Here is a 24,468-nt window from a genome sequence, read left to right on the forward strand (position 1 = left end):
AGGCAACAATGAAAGTTGTTTATGATAATGTCTTAAGACTTACTCCTTGATTTCTTTTGTCTAGCATAACTCTACATAAATTGAAGATGGGCATGTTTTGTTGCAGGGAAAAAATTCTTTTTATTTCTTCCAAGTAAGATTGACATAACAATTAAAAGTATTATGTTTATAGAGTAGTCATTGATGAAACAATCTATTACTAGGAGAATATAAAAACTGTGCTAATGTTGCATGCCTACTGGGCTAGTCTGTATAATCAATCCCTGGTCAAACATCAGCTGTGGCTACAGATATTTGGATATGATTAACATTGAAATCCGTAGACAGAATAAAGTAGACCAACCTCCACAATGTAGTCGGTGTTATCCAGTCAAGTGAAAAAAGCCCTGTCAGTAAGACACAGGCCCCCAGAAAAGAAGTCTGTCTCTGAGAAGATTCCGACAACACTTCCTTGAGTTTGCACCTGCCCCCCCACACCTGCCATCCTCAAGCCAAACCAATAGCACTGTCTCCTCTGTCAAGCTAGAGAAGTATACGTAAAAGACACACACACACACACACACACACACACAGAGTTTTGCTTTCTTTATTGGTTCTGAATCTCTGTATTTAAAGATTTTTCAGACAATTACCACAAATTTTCACAGCCTGCCCTCTGCTAGGCTATCAATATACCTTCCCCCTAAATTAAGCCAAAGCATGTTTGTATAAAGTCCAATCATGAAACTATAGCAAGCTAAAACTAAAATGAAGAGGATGGTAAAAGATCCAAGAGAAATCTTTCCCACTGGTCTCTTGACACAGACAGCCAAATACAGCTGATTTTTGACTCGTCCAACAGAGAAAGACCTCCAAGGCCATGTGCTTCCTAAGACATCATACACGTCACAGAAAAAGCTGTCCGAGATTAAAGAAAGAGAAAGAAATAAGCAAGCGTCTCTTTTTGTCCTGTTTGTTTGTTTGTACGAAGAGATAAGCAAGGGCATAGAAATGGAGGGACAAAGGGTAAACAAATGCAGCAGTGACATAGTGTCACTAGACACTAGCATGAAGATGAAGGATACAACTTGTGGATAGGGACAGGAGAGAAAAACAAAGAGAGTGAAGGAAGGGGTGACACTGTGCGAAAAGAAATGTACTCGTTGCCTGACATTAAACTGTGCGAAAAGAAATGTACACATTACCTGACTTACAAAATGGTAATAACAACCAGAAAATATTTAATTAAAAGAAGCTAAGGAAACAAAAGGCAAAAGAAGAAATAAAATATTAACTATACCTCCTGGTTGTCTTTGTTTTGGTTTGCCCAGAAAACCTTATGATAAAGTGTCTCCATTGAATTGCTGGGATCAGTTCGGTCAAAACAGTGACGATCCAAGACCTCCAGGGTGTGCAAAACCCGACCAATTGTCACCCCTAGAGACAGAAAGTAAGCAGGCAGCTAAAACAGACCAAGTGAAGCCAGACAGCGAAGTGTAATATCATCACTATGTAAGGCAATGGGAATGCCATGTATCATTCTCAGCATATACTAAGAAGCAAAGAACTGCCAACACCACCCAACAGGACGTTCCCCACACAACCATAGCCGAGGAATGGCCTCAAATCAATGCTTCCTTTATTCATGTGGTTGTCCAACACGCCAAAGCACTCACTCTTTTGTCGTGTTCTGTACCTGCTGTTGACTCTTGGCACTTGTCAAAAGACCACCGAACTTCCACTGCACGGCCTCTTTGTTTTATCTGCTGCTCAACCTCATAAATCCTTGCCCGAACCTAAAAGATAATTGCTTCTAATTAACTTGTGCTTCAGGCGCCACAGCGGCTGTCTAAAAATCAAGCTTTTCTGCTAGAATAGAATTCCCTAGAGTGAGCCTCAATCTTCAGTGCAAGGTAGGGAAAAATGCAGAATGCAATCCAAGAAGTTCATTGATTACGTTTTACATTGACACATGGTGACTCAGTGTCAGTTTTGGATATGAAATGTACATGAACACCTAGCCAGGTGCCGGTGACTCAGACGTGTAACTACTCAGGAGGCTGAGATCTGAATATCCCAGTTCGAAGCCAGGCTAGGCAGGAAAGTCTCTGAGACTCCTACCTCCAATAAACTCAGAAAAAGCTGGAAGTGGCGTTGTGGCTCAAGTGGTAGAGTGCTAGCCTTGAGCAAAAGAAGCTAATAGATAGCACCCAGGCCCGGAGTTCAAGACACAGGACTGGCATAAAATTTTTTTTTAAACTACAAAAATATTAATAAGTGAAATATCTCTAGGACACCAAAAAGAAAGGTACAAATTTTAAAATACTCTCTGTAAGCCATTGTCTATTCAAGAAAGCAAACTACCAACATTTATGTAATTTAAAAACTGGTAAAAAGGATCTTACTGTATTATTAGGTTTATCCTAACTCCTGAGGTTCTATTTGCAAGAATCCTTGAAGCAACACAGTACTAATGATGTAACAGTATCACAAACTGCTATGATGGGAATATGCTCAGGTATTAGAATCACGACCAAAGTTATTGTCTGGATGATAGAACTGTCAACAACTACCACCCAGCATGGGGACAAGGAGCAACCCTCAGGAACCTCTGAGGGTCACAGAGGCAAAAGAAACCCAAGGTGTCCAGGGAGTTAGGGGAGAGCTGGGAAAGATGCTCAGGTACCCCAGGTGCTAAACTGAGACTTGGGCCGCTGGCCTGACACCTCTGGAGAAAACAAAACAAAACATCCACCAACCCACTGACGTGGAGGGCTACCTGCTGATTGAAAGCTGTGTTCCCACCGGGCATGGGGAGGCTGGAGGGCGCCACCTGCAGCAGGTCCAGGGGCGAGCCTGGGGCCGTGCTCTTGTTTTCGTTGGAGGAATAGTTCCACACCAAGGCACTTGGGCAACAGAGAGTGACAGTCTAAGAATGGAGCAGGGAAAAATCCAGATACTCAGAGAAAGGAGAAACGTGTAACAAGTTTCACAGTAAATATGACACTTTAGCATCGCTATAGAGTATTCTCCTACTAAATTTAAAGTACATTCTCACCTTTTTCCAAATGGCAAGACAAACTAAGAATTATTCATTTGAAAGGGAAGAAGTATAACCATTGAGAAATTAAGGAGTAGTAACATTTATTAGCTATCTTCCAGCATTGGAAACTGTCACTTGAAATGACACAGTAATTAGAACATTTAAGTTCTAAGGTTATAAAATCTAAATTAATCTCTTTGAAATCACTCAAGTAGCACAACAAGCCATTTCCTAAATGTGAGGAGGGCAATACCAGAAGTTAGCAAACTTTTCTATGAAAATCCAGACAGCAAATACTTTAAGCTTATGTGTCACACACTCACTCTCCTCTTCTGATGTTGTTTTAATAATCCCTTGATTTGTACATTATTTACTGACACAATGTCCTTTATGTGATCAGTCTAACTAGTTAGATGTCACACCCTTCTCTGAGCTAGGTGGTATTCCTCCAGTTCTACCAAGCAACAGAAGAGCTTTGTCACTGGCTCAAGTCTGGTCCCTGCAACTGTGCTCTGAATCCTTGTGCTACCCTGCTATCCTCTGAATACTTATTCAGCACCCAAGTAACTGCGGATCACTACAGCCTCCCCCTAGGAGGGAATGGGACAGGAGTGCAACACGAAGTTGCAGAGAAACATCCGGTCTACGGTGAGTCTCACTACCCACTATGCTACCACACCCCTGTCCGCAGTACATGAGCACAGAGAACAAAGGCAATGCAACGCATCCTGAGGCCTGAAAGACATCCTGGTGTAGAGTAGATGGCAGATGCAAAGAACTTCAAGTCCCCGAACTCCACCAACACATCTGTCTCCACTAGTCCACACCCCACCGCCTCCCTCCTGCCCCGGCCGGCACAGGCTGTCATTCCTGATCATATGCCTGAAGCCAGCATACCAGCAGATGTCCAAGGACCACACAGGCATCAGTGTCTGACGGAGGACCACAGCCCGATAACGCAGCTGACCTTCTGTATGTGTGTTCAGTGAATGATTCTGACTGCCTACCACTGGGATACCTCCTTCCAAATAGATGCAACAAATCTCAGCCTCCATACAGAGCAATACATTTCAGGAAATTCATTAGATTTAAGACATGATAGCTGAAAGTTCTATTTTCAACCCATTGTTTCCCATGCCAAATTTTAAAATAAACAAGCCGTGGACTTACTTGTAACATACAACTGAGTCCATAAACCAGGGGGCCATGCTGTGCACAGGAAAGGAAGTCCGAGAATGCCAGCTGCACAGGGATCACGCCAGGGCCGGGGGGCCCGGGGCTGGGGGCCCCGATGCCTGCAGTGCCTGGTGCGATCATCATGTGAGGGGAGTGAGCAGCCAGCAGGCTGGGGCTGTCACTCAGCAGCAAAGAGAGACGCCGGGCACAGAAGTAGGCAAGACGTCGGGACAGGTAGGCTGACTGAACAAATTCGTCTGAATACTGAGGAAAAGGAGAGCAAATAACTAACACAGACCTGAAACTATATGGACCAATACCGTCCATCAGAAATACAACGTGAGATACATACATAAATTTTCTGAAAACTATTTAAAAAATAATAGGCAAAATTAAAAGAGTAATATGTTGTAATTATCCCAATATAACCAAAATGTTATCATCTGAACACAGATCAATCTGAGGAGTATTACCGTATACACTTTTTTGCACACTAAATCTATAACCTGATGTATGCTTTAAACACAGTTCACACTGAGCACAGGTCCAGTCCAGTGCTCGGCTGCCCCTCAGGAGAGGGCACAGCACTACAGTTCCAGCGAGAACTGTGGTTCACCAGACACTCTTCCGTATCACATGCTCATCACATGCAGGTACTCCTCCAGGAAGAAAAGTTTTGACACCTCAACTTTCACAGCTCTCAGACAAATCATTATATTCTTTAAATGAGGTAATTTGTTTTCTTTTCACAGCCTTTGTGAACAAGGATACAGTATGTAAAGAACTGCTTGCTTAGTACAGACATAGGAAAGAAAGAGTGTGGTGAGATTACATGAAGATGAAAGCCACAAAGTGAACACAAATGCAGCAATCCAGTAGAAACATCTCATGGCTTCATAGATCAGAGCATTTAAGATGTTTTTCCTTCTGTTTCAACAGGAATGTTTTTCTATCCCTCATGACTTAGCTAGTCATTCTTATTGGTCTCATAAAAATCAACTGGCTCAAGGTGGCATGTACCATACCTGCAACGTTAGTGGTAACAAGAGTTTAAGAAGATCGTCATCCATTGGCCTGATTTTCTCTAGAACATCCAAGATCCACGTAAGATATTCATGCTTTTCCAGCATTCCTTCCTTAAATGAGCAAAAATAGTACAATAACAATGTTAAAGAAAAACTATGTTTTTAAAGGGACATTATCCTTCTTTTGCTTAAGTGTAACTGAACCATTGTTTTACTAATAGATAAGACATGGTCTCACTAATCACAGTCCCAATTCTAAATATATTTCATATATTTGGTTTGGGGTTTTTGCTCCTTTTATTTGGTAATCTGCTTCACTCTAAACAGTAAATTTAACAAAAACTGAAAAATAAGGAAACTCAGAAAGTATCACACTCCCAGGACAAATTGGACCCTGGCAAGATTTTAATTAAGGGAATGTGAATGAACTTAAGCTCACAGAGGAGATCTGGAACCGGTGATGATTATAAAGAAAAGCACTGCTCATGTATATTATCATCTCAACAAAACCTGTACCCTTAGGAGCCTTCCTCGCTATTCTAAAGTGACTGAGATTACAGCCTACATATAAAAATAAAACCTTACAGAGTGCTAGACTTGAGCAAAAGCAGCTCAGGGACAGCATCTAGACTCTGAGTTCAAGCCCCCAGACTAGCAAAATAGATAAATAAAAACTTAAAAATCAGGGGCTGGGAAGGTGGCTCAGTGGTAGAGCGCTTGCCTTGCATGTCAGAGGCCCTGGGTTCGATTCCTCAGCACCACATAAGCAGAAAGAAAAAAGCCGGAAGTGGCGCTGGAGCTCAAGTGGTAGAGCGCTAGCCTTGAGCTGAAGAGCTGAGGGACAGCGTCCAGGCCCAAAGTTCAGGCCCACGACCAGACCCAAAACAAAAAACAAAACAAAACAAAAAAAACCTTAAAAATCAATTTAATGCAGGATGCTGACAGCTCACACCTGTAATCCTAGCTACTCAGGAGCCTGAGATCTGAGAACTATGGCTCAAAGACATATCCAATTAACCACTCAAAAACCAGAAGTGAAGCAAAAAGAGCCATGAGTTGAAGCCCCATGACTGACAGAAAAGAAAAAACAAAACAATCAATTCAGTAATTATATAAAGAAATAGAGGAAATGCACAATAAAATCATATGGAAGTAGTCCAACATAATCATGCTAAAAAGTAACATTTCTACAGATCTTCAAATCCCCCTGGGTGGAGGCGCTCCACCAATCCCCTGCTTTAAACCCGCACCCTAGAGCTGTGCCCAGGCTAGCCAAGGGCTCTTGTGTGACATCCCCAGCCACGCCACTGATCTTGGCAAACACCGTAAGCATCCAATATCAGCATTCTTCATCCACTACCTTCATACACATACACACAGACATAAATGCATTGTTTCATGGCATTCTGAGTGTCTATAGTCAACGTCACAATATACTTTTGTACTATGATTCAAGAATAAATCTTCTAAACAGAAACAAAGAGCTGTGATTTCTTAAGAAGACACCCTTGCAACCAACTTAGTAATTAATTAGGAATTCTGCCCTGTTCCTGGTAACTTTTATGTATTACTAGTGATCTACTACAACGGTTATTGAGACTTTATATAAAAACATTTAGCTGATAAGCTATAGTTCCTGTATTTTTACAATTACAGTAACACTATATTTGACAAGACATTGAAGAAATATTTACTTGATAATTTCTAGTTTTAAAAATACTGAGAGGGGCTGGGAAGGTGGCCCAGTGGTAGAGTGCTTGCCTTGCATGCATGAGGCCCTGGGTTCAATTCCTCAGCACCACATAAGCAAAAAGCCGGAAGTGGCGCTGTGGCTCAAGTGGTAGAGCACTAGCCTTGAGCTAAAGAGCTGAGGGACAGCGCCCAGGCCCAGAGTTCAGGCCCAACAACCGGACCCAAAAAAAAAACAAAAAAAATACTGAGAGTAGCCAGGTGCTGGTGGCTCATGTCTATAATCCTAGGTACTCAGGAGGCTGAGATATTAGGATCACAGTTCAAAGTCAGCCCAAGCAGGAAAGTCCATGAGACTCTCATCTCCAATATATACAGAAAAGGCTGGAGTGGTGCTGTGGCTCAAATGGTACAGTGCTAGCTTTGAGCATAAAGAGGATCAAGGACAGAGCCCAAGCCCTAACTTTAAGCCCCAGGACTGGCAAAAAAAAAAAAAAAAAATCAAAAGGGATTAATAGTTTATTTAACAGACAAAAAAGACCTAAGTGGCGCTGTGGCTCAAGCAGTAGAGTGCTCACCTTGAGCTGAAGAGCTGAGGGACAGCGCCCAGGCCCACAAGTTCAAACCCCACGACCAAAAACGAAAGACCTAAATTGTAAATCAGCCTTAAATACAAGTCGAAGACATATGTGAACTTTTAATAAAAGAAGATTTGTCGATCTGAATAAACAAACATGTTTAAAATAGATAAAGCAGAATTTTGCATTGAAATATAAGAGATGGTAAAAATAATCTAGCTACTCAGGAAGCTGAGATCTATAGATCTACAGGCAAACTAATCCAATTGGCCAGTAAAAATCGAGAAGTAGAGGCGTGGTTCAAGTGGCAGACTGCCAGCCACAAGCAGAAAAGGCCAAGTGAGTGCTCAAGACAGTGTTAAAAACCAGGCAAAAGAAGGGAGAGAGAGGAGAGGAGATGGGAGGGGAGGGGAGGGGAGGGGAGGGGAGGGGAGGGGACACAGAGCTGGAACAGTGAAGGAAGGGAGGAAGAGGAGAGGAGAGGAGAGGAGGGGAGGGGACACAAGGCGTTCGACCCCCTCCTCCGCTCCATGTGCCCTGGCCTGCCTGTGCTCTTCTGTTGCACACACACACACCCCACCGCACATCTCAGGGACAGATTTTTTTAAGACAGCATTTTTAATTTGATACTGTTTTAAAATGCTTTCTACGTTAAAAATAACGATGCCAATGTTTCTAATACGTAAATTAGTACTTTCAAAAATGTTAAGCATGCAAAGAATACTTTTTCCAAGGCACAAACTGAACTCTTAGCTCAGGAAAACTCATAAAAATTCAGGGCAGGCACTGAACTTACTTCAGGATGACTCAAATATTTCTATGCCAAACGGGATTAGATTTGTAAGAGCTACTTAAAGCAATGCTATTTCACAAAACACCATGCTCTTTGTTGGTGGTGGTGGTGGTGGTCATGGGGCTTGAACTCTGGGCCTGGGTGCTGTCCCTCAGCTCTTTAGCTCAAAGCTAGCGCTCTACCACTTGAGCCACCGCGCCACTAACAGGTTTGTGGCAGTTTATTGGAGATAGGAGTCTCACGGACTTTGCTGCCTGGGCTGGCTTTGAACCACGATCCTCAGATCTCAGCCTCCTGAGTTGCTAGGGTTACAGGCGTGAGCCACCAGCGCCCAGCCCATGTTTTGTTTTGTTTTTAAACTACACTGAGCTCAGAAAAAGTCACTTACCACCTGGATATTATACTAAAGGGGACATTTAGAAATGCATCCCCTTCCTCCTTAATTCTAAGATCCTACTTAACTCCCAGAAAACAAAGCACAGCCACAGCCACATGCTGAACACTCTAGGTTTGCGTACGTTTTCTCTACATGTGTGTCCATGCAAGGATAATGTCACCTAGCCACACACTGCAACACCGGTCCCGGTCCTTATGCAGCACACAGATTTGGGTGCACAGAACCTGTCTTGCTTATCATGGAAAGACCACCTGGAACATGTGGAATGCCAGCTTCTCATTGTACTCCCACTGCTTCATGGCCTGCTCCACCTCGGCAGACACAGGGACAGGGCCATCGCCTGTGCAGGAGGCCATGTGGTAAAAGTCAGAGATCTTGACCAACTGCTCTCGAAGGTATCTAGTAGATATCTGTGTCCACTCTGAAAGAAAAAAAATATTCTGAATTCTGGACAAAGGTATGAGAATGATACATTGTCCTCTCCATTTCTGATTATGTTGAGAATGTTCCTATAAATCAAATTGTGTGTGTATGATAGAAAGAGAGACACTGGGGTTTGAACTCAATGCCACACTTTCCAGAGAAGCACTCTTATCGCTTGAGTCCACAGATTACATTAAAAATGTAATCTTGCCTGTGTGGTACTAGTCAGAAAACATGCCCACCCCAAAGCCCTTAAGTACGTCACCTTAGTGTAAAGGTTCCTGCCCCATAAAAGTCTCTCAGGAGGAACTACTGTGCTTCTATACAACCCTAACCCAAAAAGGAAAGACATCCACTTAAGCAGCATGCCAATGACTCATGCCTTCCGAATGTCATTCTACTATTCAGGAGGCTGAGTTCCAAAGGTCACAGTCTGAAGTCGGCCAAGGCAGAAAAGTCCAAAAGACTCTATCTCCAGTTAAGCAGCAAAAAAGCTGGACTGGAAGTGTGGCTTACCTGGTAGGATGGCAGCTGTAAGTGAAAAAGCCAAGCAAGAGTGCAAGGCACTGAGTTCAAGCCTGAGTGCTTGCTCCAACTTACATGCATACCAAAAAGCTTTAAGGTATTCAACTCCAGTAATAAACCAGTTCAAAAAGATGATTCAATACTAGGTCTACACTGTTCCTAGTTTAGCAGTTTTTCAGAAAGCACCACTGATTGATTGTGGATATTATCTTTGAAACGGATCTATTTGCAGTAAAAACAAAACGTTAAACAATCAATTGCCAGCATCATCATCTTGTGTCCCTGTAATGAACTAATGGTTTCATGACACTTGCTTCACAAAACAAAATGACAACCACCATCAAATGAGACATGTTTGGTTTGGCTATAATAAGCAAAAGCAAAAGTAACAAGATCACAAATGCTAGCCTTCATATGCCTGGCCTTGCTATTAACTTGCTCTTTCTCAATATGGTACTATTCTCAACACCCCCACAGAGTATTTTAGCCAAGAGCTAAAAATAATGCACACACTTGCTGCACACCCCTAACTTTGTCTTCTTGAAACTGATTTTTAAAATACAGGACAAATACATGTTTATTACAGAAAACTATAGCTATGAAAAGAATGGAAATAATCTGCAATGCCTTCGCACACACCCTTTAATCTGGTGAAGGCTCATCTTCCTGGCTACAGTATTTCCTTTTATCCAAACGATCGGGAATTTACTCTGTGAAATGAATATACTAAGATTTTGTTTTGGTTTTTGTTTGTTTGGATTTTGGCTTGAACTCAGAGCCTGGGCACTGAGTTTTTTCAGCTCACCTCTGCTTCCAGCCTTCCTTTCGGTGACTATGTGGAGATAACAGTCTCAGACTTTGCTGCCTGGGCTGGCTCTTTCAAGCCTCAGATCTCAGCCTCTGAGCAGCTAGAATTACAGGCTTGAGCCACTGATGCCCAGCTTCTGTTTTCTAAACCCAAACTTGTCCATGAATAGCAAGCATGTGTTTAGGAGACCTACTTAAGTCTAAGACATAAGGAAAACTCTTTCCTTGGAACTTTCTGGAAATTCCTGTTAAAGCTAGGTGGACCAGAATGCCAAAAGTACATCCCTGTTTGTTACCATGCACAAATAACTCAAAGTAGATCAAATACCTCAACGTCAGACCTGAGAAATTACTACAAAAGGAAGTAGGAGAAACACTCATAGGCAAAGGCAGAACCTTCTTGAAAAGAGTCCCAGGGCACAGCAGATAGCAGAAACTTGACAAATGGGATTACATCAAACTAAAAAATGTCTGCACAGCAAAGGACATAGTTACTAAACTAGAAAGACAACCAACAGACTGGAAGAACATCAGACGTAGGCCTAAAGTCCAAAATATACAAGGAGCTCAAGAAACTAACAAAGCTAATAAATCAATCACTAAAGAGATAAAGGAGCTAAGGAAGAGGCAAGAATGGCAAAGGAAAAGAAGGAAATGTTTGTCCTCCCTGGCCATAAAGGAAATGCAAATCAAACCAACTCTGAGATTCTATCTAACCCCAGTTAGACTGACCAACATTGTGAATTTGAACAATAACAAATGTCAGAACAAATAATGTCGGTCGGGATGTGGGGAAAAGGAACCCTGTTGCACTGTTGGTGGAAATGCAAACTAGTACAACCACTGTGGACAGCAGTCTGGAGGTTCCTCAAAAACTAAACATAGATCTTTCCTACAACCCAGCCATACCAATCCTGGGCATCGACTCAGATCAGAACATCACAAACCAGGATACCGTCAAGACGCTCCAACATCGGTGATCACTGCCGCACTATTCACAACAGCTAAGTTGTAGAAACAGCCCAGATGTCCTACAATAGAGGAGCGGTTCTGAAAATGTGGTACCTGTACACAGTGGAATTTTACACCACCATCAGAAAGAATAAGATTATGTCATCTTCAGGGAAATGGATGGATCTAGAAAAAAATCATGTTAAGTAACAAATGGCAAATGTTTTTCCTCATACGTGAACATTAGATCTAAAATACTGGGACACAATAAATTATTCAGGTCCCTAGGCATTCCCACACATTAAAACCAAATTAGGATTCTCTTAAGAGAAAAACAAAAAGCAAAATGCTTATGTGCATCTGATCAAACAAAATAGTATTTACTGAAATGAACTCCAGAAAGTGAAAACAAGAGGATTTTTTTCTTTTTTGCTGTTTTGTTTCCTTTCCTTTTTGTTTTATCTGTTTCTTTATATGTCTTTGGCAAAGTAAGGAGAGGCACAGAAATGGAGGGACAAAGTGTGAACAAATGCAGCAATGGCACTCAGTGGACACTATGTTGAAAATGAATTATACAAATTGTGGGTGGGGATGGGAGAGAAAAACTGGGACAGAGCAAGGGATGAAGTGACACTGTCTAAAAAGAAATGTACTCTTTTCCTGACTTCTGTAACTATAACCCCTCTGTAACACTATAATAACATTTTTTTGTCAGTCCTGGGGCCTGAATTCTGGGTCTGGGCACTGTCCCTCAGCACTTCAGCTCAAGGCTAGCACTCTACCACTTGAGCACCACTTCCGGCTTTTTCTGCTTATGGGGTGAGGAATCAAACCCAGGGCCTCATGCATGCAAGGCGAGCACTCTACCACTGAGCCACCTTCCCAGCCCCTAAAAATAACAATTTTTAAAAGTAAACATTTTAAATAATTTTATAATAATTTTATATGTAGTAATTTTTACAAAGGTAGAGGGCAAACAGGCTTTATGATGCACTTCTACACCGTTATAACTGAAATGTTCATGATAAAGGCATTAAGTAGCTCATCAGCTGGAGCCTGTGTGAGTACCTAGTACCTGCAGCCCTCTTTGCAATGCTCTCTGCATGCAGGGTGGGAAGGGGTGGGAAGCCTGATGGGCGGTCTGGACTGAAAAGAACAGCACAAACGCAAACTGCTGGCCGGGTACAACATGAGGTGACAGTCATGAGGTGAGTCTGGGCCAGACTCGGCGCTCTGAGTGAGAAGCGTGGTCCCTGGCAAGACAGCAGTAAGAGAGGCGAGGGTAGGGGAGGCTGTGGGTGCAAATACACCACAGAGCACTAAGTTTCTGAAACACATTTCTGCTTTTAAAACGTCTTCATCACTGGGCGCTGGTGGCTCACGCCGTAATCCTAGCTATCCAGAAGGCTGAGATCTAAGGGTCACTGTTTGACACCAGCCAGGGCAGGAAACTATTGTCTCCAATAAACTACTCAGAAAAAGGCTGGGTTTGTGGCTTAGTAGTAGAATGCTTGCCTAACATGCACGAAGCCCTGGGTTTAATTCCTCAGTACCTCACACATAGAAAAAGCCAGAAGTAGCGCTGTAGCTCAAGTGGTAGAGTGCTACCCTTGAGTAGGACAGTACCCATGTCCTGAGTTGAAGCGCCAGGGCCAGCAAAAAAAATTTTTAATTAAAATTAAAATTTTTAAGTAAATAAATTCTTCATCCTGCTGGATATTACTGGTCCACATTTGTACTCCCAGCTACTCAGGAGGCTGGGATCTGAGGATCAAGGTTCCAAGTCAGCCTGGCAGAAAAGATCCATGAGACTCTTATTTCCAAAGCCAGAAGCAGAGGTGTGGCTCAGGTGGTAGAGCACCAGGCTTGAGAGGAAAAAAGTTAAACAAGTTCAAGCTACAGTATTGGCACCAAAACCATTTTTTTTAAGTTTTCCCCTAAAAATAATGTAAGGGTTAAATGTTAAGTACTGAATATCTGATTTTGCTGTTACTTTTAACTGTTTTTATTATCAATGACATTGTGCCCAGTATTGCTACTTAGGAATCGGAAGAACAGTTCAAGACAAAATAAGTAATAGAGAAAAGCCACCAGTATTTATCAGCAAACATTAAACAGCTACTGCAGGGATCTGAAGATACAGGGTCTCTATGAACACAGCAGCTCCATCCGGGGGCCATGAGGAGACGAACAGGTGCAGAATGGAGGAGCAGGGGGGGGAAGGGCTCTGACATGCCCTGGGGCATGAAAGAGAGTGGAGGAGGGGCACTAGAAGGAAGGTTTTAAGACATTCCACAGCCAGAAACTGCAGGCAATTCAAACAGACTAGAGGTCTTCAAATGCTAGACTACAAAATGAACTCCAGAGGGCGCTGATGAAACAAATTTCAGCTCCAACTCCAGAGGCCCAGAGTGGGGTCCAGAAATCTGTACTTGTCACCGGCAGCTCAGGTATATGACCCAGCCGGTGACAGGCCACGGAATATCTTTAATGACGAGTAATTAACAGCCACTGAAGGACTTTGAGCAAAGGAGTAGCAAGCTCAGATGCATAAATTAAGATCATCCTGAACCTATAACCTGCACAGAATAAGTGCCCCCAGGAGAAATCAAACTTGTGTGACTTACAGGGCTAGGTGAAGAGAAAACCACAGAGGAGGAGAACACAGCCTTGAGTAGAAGGAGATTCTGCCCAGCCAAGGAGGAGGGAGACGGGCAGAAGAGCCACAGCTGTGTTTGTGCAGAGCATGCTGGGTTGAAGAGGTAACAGGCAGCTAAGAACTGACAGGATTACTCCCTCTGAAGTTCAGGAACCAGCAGAGGGGGCAGAAAGGAAACCAGCAATGTATAAATGACGGGGGGAGGGCAGGGGGGGAGGGGAGGGGAGGGGGGAGGGAGGAAGCGCACATCAGCACACGGCGGAAAAAGCTTCATGGGGGCATGGGGGATGGACAGTCCTGGCCCTACCCAGCCTGCCTCCCCTGGAAACTTCTGGAGAGGATGGAGACCTCTCTCTGTTAGGGCTTTAGTTCTTATTTTAGTGTGAACATGCTAACTTAGGCTTAAGCTTTTATCTCCTAGTCCTTTTTCTCTATCAACCCCATTCTAGCCCTTAGAATGAGAAGTCCGTATTCACCACATCCACCCCCAGGTGAGAGAGACACTGGGCACCCTGGAGGCCTCACCTCTGCCAAGGCCTGAGATCATGAATGGTGTGCAACTAACGTAATGGTCACATGGTTTCTCTCATCTTTTCAGATTTCTGTAGATATCTGAGCCATCGCATGGTGAAATATTCCTAGCACAGAATAGTAAGGGCAGTGTCTGTATGTAAACTACAAGAGGAATAGTTAATTAACCCCATAGGAGACATCACCACCCTGAGACCAAGTCTGGGGTTCTGCTGCCCCAGGAGAGGACACCTCTAGCGAGACAGTACTCTCAGAGCCCAGCCCACCCTTGGCTCCTCTGTACGCAGAACACTCTCTCTGCACTGCCACCCTGGTGTGTGGGCAATGCCAGCACCAGGCCCAGGAAGAACCAGGTCGGAGGGTCTGGTGAGGCAGGAGAGAGCAACACAGACAAGTGTCTGCCACCGAGTCCCCACCCCAGCAAAGAAACTGAGAAGAAGCAAGCTTTACACTGATGTCTCTTGAAGCCCAATCTTCTGTGGAGCAAAAATAAACCTGCATCAAGTGCCAGTGGCTCATGCCTACAATCCTAGTTACTCAGGAGGCTGAGATATGAGGATTGAGGTTCAAAGCCAGCCCAGTAAGGAAAGTCCATGAGACTCTTATCTCCAATTAACCATTTAAAAGAAGTGGAGCTGTGGCTCAAGTGGGAGGGCACTAGCCTTGATCACAAAAGTTCAGGGACAGCACATAGGCCCTGAGTTCAAACCCCAGGACCTGCACAACAAATAGATAAATAAAATAAACTATGGCTTGTCTCCTACTCTGCACCAGAATGTATTCCACATGGTCACAGGACCAAGTGTATCCCAGAGGTCCTAAATACAGCTGTTGTAAATTCTCTACCTGTGCAGGAAGAAGAAAAAGACCCAGATTTTATAAAGGTAAGGGTTTAGAATCATTAAAAGAACACGCTAGTGGATACACAGTGTAAAAACGTACCAACCTTTTGAAGGACTATTTTAAAAGTACATGAAATGGACCTCAGAAGATAGGCAAGCCAGGTAAGAGGCCAAGGGTCAGGGGATGCAGCCAAGTGGTGGAGAAGTGACTTCGCGTGCATGCTGTGTGTTTTGGCCATGGGCACGTGTTATCCACTAAAACCTAACTCAGACAAGAAGCTTCATTTTCTGATTTCTTTTTTTGTTTGGTGGGGGCGGGGTGCTCCGGTTGTGGGGCCTGAACTCTGGGCCTGGGCACTGTCCCTCAGCTCTTCAGTTCAAGGCTAGCACTCTACCACACAACGCCACTTCAGCTTTTTTTTTTTGCTTATGTGGTGCTAGGAACAGAACCCAGGGCCTCATGCATGCAAGGCAAGTGCTCTACCACTGAGCCACCTTCCCAGCAAGAAGCTTCATTTTCTGAAGCAACAGCTCTGCAAGCCACACCCTCCAGAGTCCCGGAGAACTCACTGGAGGTGCACTGCTTGGACATGCTGTCCTGCCAACAGGATCCAGAACTGGACGTCCACAATGGACCTCCATCCCCCACTTCCAATAACTTTCTTAGATACCCAGCTCCTTCAGAGGGCTTTCAAAGGGAGAAAACGTTTTCCTCTAAATACTAGAGGTACACATGGACGTTTACAACCATGAAAAAGTGGAGCAATGAAGTCAGGGGCCTGACATTTTACCCCAAAATCTTCTTTCAAAACTGAACTCCAAGTTACTTCCTCTGTGAGTCTCCCTTGGGAAACAGTACGTGCATCTCAAGTCCTTCTCCAATCATCTGGACCTGCAGCCTCCGTGCAAACACCTACAGGACAGGGTCTGCAGCCTCCCCGGTCCCCACCAACCACGCATCCAGGTTCAGGCTTTCGAGCCGACGTTGGACCTGTGAGCTGAGGCCTGCACCACTTGCACATGCAAATCCTCCCTCTGTGCAATCAGAAACAAGCAGCTATCTCATAGAGTACCCAAAAAAGTAAGAAAGCGGACAGCATGTGTGCAGAGCCTAGCAAATGTTCACTGAGAAGGGAACCATGATGCCACTGTGCCACAGTGACATGGCAGAGAATCAACAGGCCACAAGACCGGTGAAGGAGCAAACACCCTTACACAAACCAGCTGGTCCAGCCTCGGCAACGCACAGGGGACAGGCAACTGCAGACGGAAGCTGACTCGAGGAACTTATATCTCGTCCCTGGCACACACAACACAGGCATGCAGTGAGCACATGCTGGGCACACATCCAAGATTCCCTAAGGTAACTGTGACAGTAAAAAGCACTTTCAATATTATTACTCAGTTCAGCAATAAATAGTCTTCTCCCAGGATAAATTCCCACAAATAAGTGTACAAAGTTCTGTTATGAACGGTAAAGTCCTATTTCCTAATCCGTTTATAAAGACTTTAATCACTCAATGGAAGTTTGGGTGTTCCATTGTTATATTACCCAGCCTGCTTGAAATGCGTTGCTCTGTTAGAGTCCAAAACATGTAAAACACGTAGACATTCTTGTTCCTTTAAAAGCAATACTTATTAGTTCAACTCTGTAGATATCCAAAACCAAATACATGTTATTTCCAGTATGTTACCTCAAGTAGCAAGCATCACTTGCAAATTTGATATCTCCTAAAATCAAAAGAACCTATGAACTGCTTCTATTTCAGGTCTCATTTGGACTATGCATTACAAATCTTCTATAGAGCTTACCTGCTCTATCTTTACTTGAAATTTCTACTCTGATGTTCAGATTTGTCAAAAACAAACATCTCACTCCCTTTCCCCCTTGAAACTGCACATGAAACTTCACTCATAGACCCAAGGCCCTCTGTACCGCCAGCTGTCCAACACACAATGCTTGAGTTCATCTCAGCTGGCTGCTCATGCCCCAGGGCATCAATCCACTTAACCTACATTTTAGATCAGTCACTCTACATGAAGACACCAAAGTCTATGTGTTCTTTGTTGCTATTATCCCACTTAACTTTAGATAAAAATTCCTTCAATAAAATCAAACAACAGCGCTTGATAGCTATGTTCCAAAACTGAGCTGAACACAGCAACTGAAAATAAAACGTATGTTTCCATTACAAAGGAATAAAAGCCATCATTACTAAAAACATCTCACAAATCCTAAGAACAGCCATCAAGACAAGGAAGACATCAAACCAACACTAGGAGAGGTTACACTTTATAGTCAATCCCACCCCAAATATGCAGAACAAAGCCAGAACACAAAACCTATTAAGTTAATCTGCACTGAATACAACTTCAAGCTACTCAATGCATCTATATGCATGCACTTGCTTGTACTTGGTACTTTATGGGTATGCTGAAGAAAGTGCTGAGGACAGCAGAGAGAACAAGAGATACCCAAGCACAACAAAATGATAGTAAGACAAGACTGGATAGCCAAAAACGCAACCTTGTCATATACTTGTAAGGTCCGCTCCTGGATGGCCAGCAGACTCCACCCTCCTCGCAGCAAAGTCCCCACCCAGTACCTGCGTTACCTAGGCAACTGGGACACCTGGAAGAGGTCACATCTGCATCCGCTGAGGTCACATCTGAATTTGATGTGGCCACACCTTCCCCACCCATACCCTACATAAGGGCTAGCCCAGGCCCAGACTCTCTCTCCTCTCTTTTTTCTCTCTCTGTTCGTTTCTAGCTCTTGCTGCTCTTTTCTTGCTCTCTTGCTCTCTCTCTTTCCCAGCCACGTGGAGTGCCAACCTTGCCTGGTCCCAGCAGGTCTACCCCTTACCTGAATACCACGTGAGTGCTACTGTTCTTACCCCTCTCTCTGCTCTTTTCTCTCTCTTTCCTCTCTTCCCAGCTCTCTCTCATTCCCAGGCCTTTCCCAGCCACGTGGAGTGCCACCCTTGCCTGGTCCAAGCAGGTCTACTGAATAAACCTACCACTTATCTGAATACCACGTGCGTGCTGGTGCTGTTCTTACTCGGCTTCCTCTTTTTAAAAACCTAACATAAATGGTGCCGTGACTCGGATAAAGGCTTAAAGTCAGGATAGCTGGGATTTCTCTGTTTTTTTCTTCTTTTTCTTTTTTTTGTTCTTCCCTTTATGCTCTGAGGAATACCCGCAGTTCTGACGGCCTTTTGCGAACCAGTCTGTCTGCGGCGGAATCAACGCATCGATACCATTGCTGCCTTCACATCCACGTCCACACTTCTCTACTCTGGTGAGTGAAACTACTCTACGGCTCTCTGTCACTCAGTCTCTGTCCAGACGTGGCGCCACGCCAGAGAGCTCCTACGGCCTTTAGCTGAAAGGCGGTCACCTCTGAAGCCGAGGACGCTTGGCTTTGGGGGCTTGGCCATTTCTCTCTAGAGGGCTCTGGGGGAATTCGGGACGCCGCTTCTGCCTGGTCAGCTCTCCTTCACTCACCAGACTGACTCTACTCATTTAATGGGGTGCTGTGAATCACGCCTGAGCCGTGAAACCCCTTTGAAATGCCTCCCGCGCTCCCTGGAAAGCCAGAGAGCCTCATTTTTATGCCATTCTCAGAAGTACACAGTTTTTGCTACTGCAATGGTAAATGATCAGAAGTCTGTTTACTTTCGGGCTCTCTTTGCTTCTCTCTCTGCCATTCATGTCCAACTTTCCCTATCTCTCCCTTTCTCTTTTCTACAACTTTTTGGCTTGTGCCTTGAAGAGTGCGACGCAGGCTGGGTCCCAGGGACCCCCCTCTAGGTTCCCTCTCAAAGGCTAGCCAATGTTGGCTTAAATCTATTCAGGCTTTCTTTGCATTCTTTCAGAAATTCTCCATCTTGAATCCGCCATCTTGGCCACGTGGTGGGTTAAGGGTTTGGCCCCATCTGACCCTTAACCTTCCACTAAGTTTACTACTCCATCTATTCTAAGGTGCCTTGCTAACAAGTTGCTGTTTTCACAGGCCCTAGTAACTGAGGCCCAACCATCTGATGTGCTTTGTTAGCAAAGATGTCTAAATGTTGTCAAAATTTTAGGTTTTGAGTTTTGCCTTTTTTGTTTTGTGTTGTGTATTCTACTACTGACTACATGGTTCTAAAATACTGGGCATATCTGTGCTAAAATTCTCATCACATCTAATGAGTTTTGTCATTTCAAAATATTTGTTGGCAATTCTTGATAAGAACCAGGTAAGCTCTACTTATTCTACTTGATCTCCTTGTTGCTTTAATTGGAAATAATAAAGGGCTTTTGTGGCAAAGATTTCAGTTCAAAGCCAGCTCGGGCTAAAAAATCCCTAAGACTCCGTCTCCCAGCTAAACTCTGCAAGTGGTACTATAACTCAGTGTGGCAGAGTGCTAGCCTTGAGCAGAAGTGCTCAGGGACAGTGCCCAGGCCTTGAGTTCAAACCTCCTTAAATACTAGTGGTACTATAACTCAAAGTGGTTCAGTGCTAGCCTTGAGCGGAAGCGCTCAGGGACAGTGCCCAGGCCTTGAGTTCAAATCTTGAATACCAACTGGGACAAGCCATCCCAGCAACGAGCACCTAGACTCAGCCAGTCTAGGGAACAAGGGAACGTTGAAAGGAGTAAGAGGAGATGATGTCACATCAGCTACTTTGTGCCTGCCCTTTCAAAATTAACCTGAGCCGGGAGGTCAGTAGAAGTAAGAAGCCTGCCCAGCCAATGTCTATACCTGTCTACCTATTAACTGAACAGGAATTTCTATTCTTGCCTTTGTCACCTGACTTCTCTACCTAGTCGTCAGATGTCAGAAGTAACTAGGGACATTTCTACCAACATTTTCAGCCCCAAGTCCTTCCTCTTGCCATTTATTTGCTCTCTAGTATTTTTTTTCCAGCCCCTCAATGCTCATGAGACTTCTCCAGATTTCATCTAAGGACTCACGCCACCAAGGTACAGCTGCTGCTCACTGCCTTCTCTGGGAGGAGACCAAATTCCAGCCTTTTACCCCTATTGTCGACGCCCCTTGTCAGCAGGAAGTAGCCAGAGAGAATCCGCGCCCTATTTCATGATTATTAAAAGGCTGGAATGTAAGGTCCGCTCCTGGATGGCCAGCAGACTCCACCCTCCTCGCAGCAAAGTCCCCACCCAGTACCTGCGTTACCTAGGCAACTGGGACACCTGGAAGAGGTCACATCTGCATCCGCTGAGGTCACATCTGAATTTGATGTGGCCACACCTTCCCCACCCATACCCTACATAAGGGCTAGCCCAGGCCCAGACTCTCTCTCCTCTCTTTTTTCTCTCTCTGTTCGTTTCTAGCTCTTGCTGCTCTTTTCTTGCTCTCTTGCTCTCTCTCTTTCCCAGCCACGTGGAGTGCCAACCTTGCCTGGTCCCAGCAGGTCTACCCCTTACCTGAATACCACGTGAGTGCTACTGTTCTTACCCCTCTCTCTGCTCTTTTCTCTCTCTTTCCTCTCTTCCCAGCTCTCTCTCATTCCCAGGCCTTTCCCAGCCACGTGGAGTGCCACCCTTGCCTGGTCCAAGCAGGTCTACTGAATAAACCTACCACTTATCTGAATACCACGTGCGTGCTGGTGCTGTTCTTACTCGGTTACCTCTTTTTAAAAACCTAACAATACTTAAATATGTATTTTAAAATACAGGAAAAGAACACTGATCAAAATGTACTATATCATAAATTGGCATGCTGAATTGAAGCGTCTTTGTACAACTGCTTAGGGATTAAGTCTTTTAACAAAACCCAAATAAAATAAAGAAATCAGGAGTAGTGTAACATGCCGGTTAACCAAGCACTTGAGAGTCTAACTTGAGTTATAGGCCAACCAGAGCTTCATAATAACTTCCTGTCAAGGAAGAAAGGGAAAGAAGAAAGGTAGGGAAAAAAATAGAGAATCACTTACCCAAATTAGGATCAGTAGGCTGACGTTTCTTAATCTTAGCTTCAGAAATAGCACAATAATAGGCACAGGTCATCTTGATCAGCCACATGGCTCGAACCATTGGCACAGAATACTTAGCTAGATATGCAAAAACATCCTCTTTTTTACTAAGAATGGGAACCTGTAAAGAAATAACATTTATAACCATCACATGCTATGACTGACAAACTTAAGAGAGAAGGGAAGCAAAAGAAAAAAGGCTGGACGTTACGACAAGAAAGCACACATTGGACAGATATTTGAACAGCATTTTTTTTCTTTTGGTCATGGGGCCTGAACTCTGGGCCTGGGCGCTGTCCCTGAGCTTCTTTGGCTCAAGGCTAGCCCTACTCTACCACTTGAGCCACAGCACCACTTCTGGCTTTTTCTGTGTAGGTGGTACTGAGGAATCGAACCCAGGGCTTCATGCATGCTAAGCAAGAACTCCACCACCAAGCCACATTCCCAGCCCCAAACAGTATTTTTAATGGAATACTTTAAGCCAGTTATCATTAAGGAAAAGCAGCTGAAACTATGTTTAATACAATGGCAAACAGTTTCATCAGCTGTGCTGTCTTACTTATAGAACAAATTATCTTCAAGTTCTCCAATGCTAAAAGCTACTCATCAACAGAGGAGAAAAAAATAATTTTATGACAGTATTCCAAACAATGTATCTCAAAACTGGAAAGGACAGATCAAGTGAAAAATTGTCTCTATGTCTTATCCATGAACACTTTTTTCCCCTAACTGCAACATTCATTAGAGTAACCATTTCCAGAAAGCTTCTCAAAAGTGCCATTGGCCCAAAATTTAAAATAGAGGCTAAGATGAAGGATCAGTGAATCTGACAAAAAACAAAAAACACCGAGTTAGAAATAGCCAAGTAGTTAATTTGCTGGTTCTTCAAGTAGGCACTTGAGACTATTTTTTCTTCCAGACCACAAAGGTGGAATTTAACAAATTAGTAACCCAATGTACCACTGAATGGTTTAAAACTGTTGATTCATTCTTCCACAATACCTCATAAATAGGGTAGGAATAGCCTAACCGTCTAGATAATCTATTCGGTTTAGGAATGTGGAGAGACCACCAGCTGTGAGGCACCAGGAAGTCGTCAAGGACCAACCCCCAGGACACAGGCCTCTCCCAGGCACGGCTCCGACTTCATTTATGAATTCTGGGAATACCAAGCCCACTCACCTAGGGGGTGCAAAACAAATGGTGTATCAAAGTTATAGCAAGGGCTATTTTACTGGGAGCTTTCAAGGAGTTCTTCACGCCAGAAGAACACCTCTAAGCTATGGGTCCGACCCTCCTTAAGCGGGGTTGTGAAGGAACCCCGATCTCTTGGCCTCAAACTCTTAACTTGATTTTGTTCTGAAAAATAAAGGCCTCCAACCAGCTGATTTACATAGCACGACTCATCAAATCTTCATTTATACTGTAGACTTCTCTATTTGTTACAACATTTGACTATTCACACACTTGGTACTAGATGATTATAGAATTAAAAGATAATTATTTTTGACAAGGTAACTATTTTTTAATCAATGTCTTTTAATCTTTTTTAATTTTTTATCATCTTTAAGTAGTAGTACAAAGAAGTTCCCATTCTAAGAACCAACACAAAGTCTAGATGCCTGATGTGTGTGGCTTTCCACCAACAAAGGGATTGCCCCTGGAATGTACTAACCATTAGCATCTCCTAGTGGCTAAGCCGGGTACAGGCAAAGGAAGCCCATGACCCAAGCAGCCACAGGGCAGTAAACAAGGCACCAGGAGTAACTTTGCAAGAGGTACAAAAACCCCTCTGGTTGCAGGAATTTCTATTCTCCCCTAGCCAAGCCTGTGAGTGAAGGAAATATCCTTCACAGGCCTGTGGGCTTTATGTAACACAAAGTAAGAATCATGGCCCACCCCCACTCAGCAAAGTACTCAGTGTCTAGATAAGAACTCAAAGATGACTCAGGATCATGGGTTTACCTCACTTAAGCTATCTCACAGATCAATACCTTCAGATGAAGAATACTCAAGAGTATATAATCCTTTTCCCATCCAGCTCTGAAAGAGCTTTAACCACCTTCAGATGATGAAATGCTGAGGAGAAGAGGTCTGGAAATGCCCAAGACAAGAGTACTTCAAGGTATATTCAATGCTTCCACAAATAAGTATCTACATTTGCAAGGAATTAATGTCAGAGCTTACCTAAGGAACACCTGACTTGGCCAGAGGCAGCTGCTAATAAAGAAAGGACAGAACAGTAGCTAATACACTACACCATGATCCATCTCCTAAAGATGAGACCCTACACCTCTAGAACAGAGGCGTAAGCCCTACATCAATATTCACTTTAGGGAAACATCCAAAAATAGACTTTTCTAAATGTTTATAATAAAGGAAAATCTAAAAAGATACCAGGTTGGCAGCACAAAGACTATGAACTGTAGTTAAAACCCATAAAACACTAAAGTCCTATCATTTACATGAGCATCAGGTACAATCAATGGGAGTACAAAGTAAGTGTTCACTCCTGGAGATGAAGTGTTACATTGCTTAGCTGAATGGAAATAGCAGCACTGTGTGATGCCAAGTCTTGTGCTTTTCAATGATTTCAGTTGCCTTTAACCACTAGAATCTATCCAAGGCGATACAATGTTCTGATAGTAGGGAACTAGATATAAAGATAGAGTGAGAGATAGAGATAGAGATAGAGATAGATTTCCCCTACCCAGTGATGGGGCTTGATCTCAGGGTCTGGGCGCTGTCCCTGAGCTTCTTTTCTCAAGGCTAGTAGTGTCTCTACCACTTTGAGCCACAGCTCCACTTACAGTTTTTGAGTGGTTAGTTGGAGATAAGAGTCTGGTAGACTTTCCTGCCTGGGCTAGCTTTCAACAGCAATTCTCAGATCTCAGCCTCCTGAGTAGCTAAGATTATAGGGGCAATATAAAGCCAAGAAAAGATTGGGCACTATATTCTGAGTTACTTTAGAAAACAAACAAGCTAAGGAGCCTCCAAAGTGAGCCTATAACAGCTGGAAATGAGCTCTTACTACTAAGAAGCAAAACCAAGAGCCCCTAACAACAAAGGGCAT

The 24,468-nt window shown here is 43.7% G+C and overlaps 1 protein-coding gene across 8 annotated transcripts in view; it reads right to left on the reverse strand.

The window, feature by feature from the left end:
- Window positions 1-24,468, reverse strand: part of LOC138804484 (mediator of RNA polymerase II transcription subunit 12-like protein) — a 215,186-nt gene that overhangs the window by 165,902 nt on the left and 24,816 nt on the right. For all 8 annotated transcript variants that reach the window (XR_011365277.1, XM_069988758.1, XM_069988757.1 and 5 more), the window contains exons 4-10: window positions 21,357-21,516; window positions 8,932-9,101; window positions 5,224-5,334; window positions 4,193-4,462; window positions 2,759-2,908; window positions 1,676-1,775; window positions 1,280-1,416 (exon numbers count right to left, since the gene is read on the reverse strand). Coding sequence is in view for 7 of the 8 variants with exons in the window: in XM_069988758.1 (XP_069844859.1) it covers window positions 1,280-1,416; window positions 1,676-1,775; window positions 2,759-2,908; window positions 4,193-4,462; window positions 5,224-5,334; window positions 8,932-9,101; window positions 21,357-21,516 (1,098 nt within the window). In the remaining variant the exon portion in view is untranslated. The remainder of the gene's footprint in view (window positions 1-1,279; window positions 1,417-1,675; window positions 1,776-2,758; window positions 2,909-4,192; window positions 4,463-5,223; window positions 5,335-8,931; window positions 9,102-21,356; window positions 21,517-24,468) is intronic.

This window comes from Dipodomys merriami, unplaced genomic scaffold, assembly GCF_024711535.1.
Source record: "Dipodomys merriami isolate MVZ:Mamm:240054 unplaced genomic scaffold, mDipMer1.0.p SCAF_367, whole genome shotgun sequence".
Lineage (NCBI taxonomy): Eukaryota > Metazoa > Chordata > Mammalia > Rodentia > Heteromyidae > Dipodomys > Dipodomys merriami.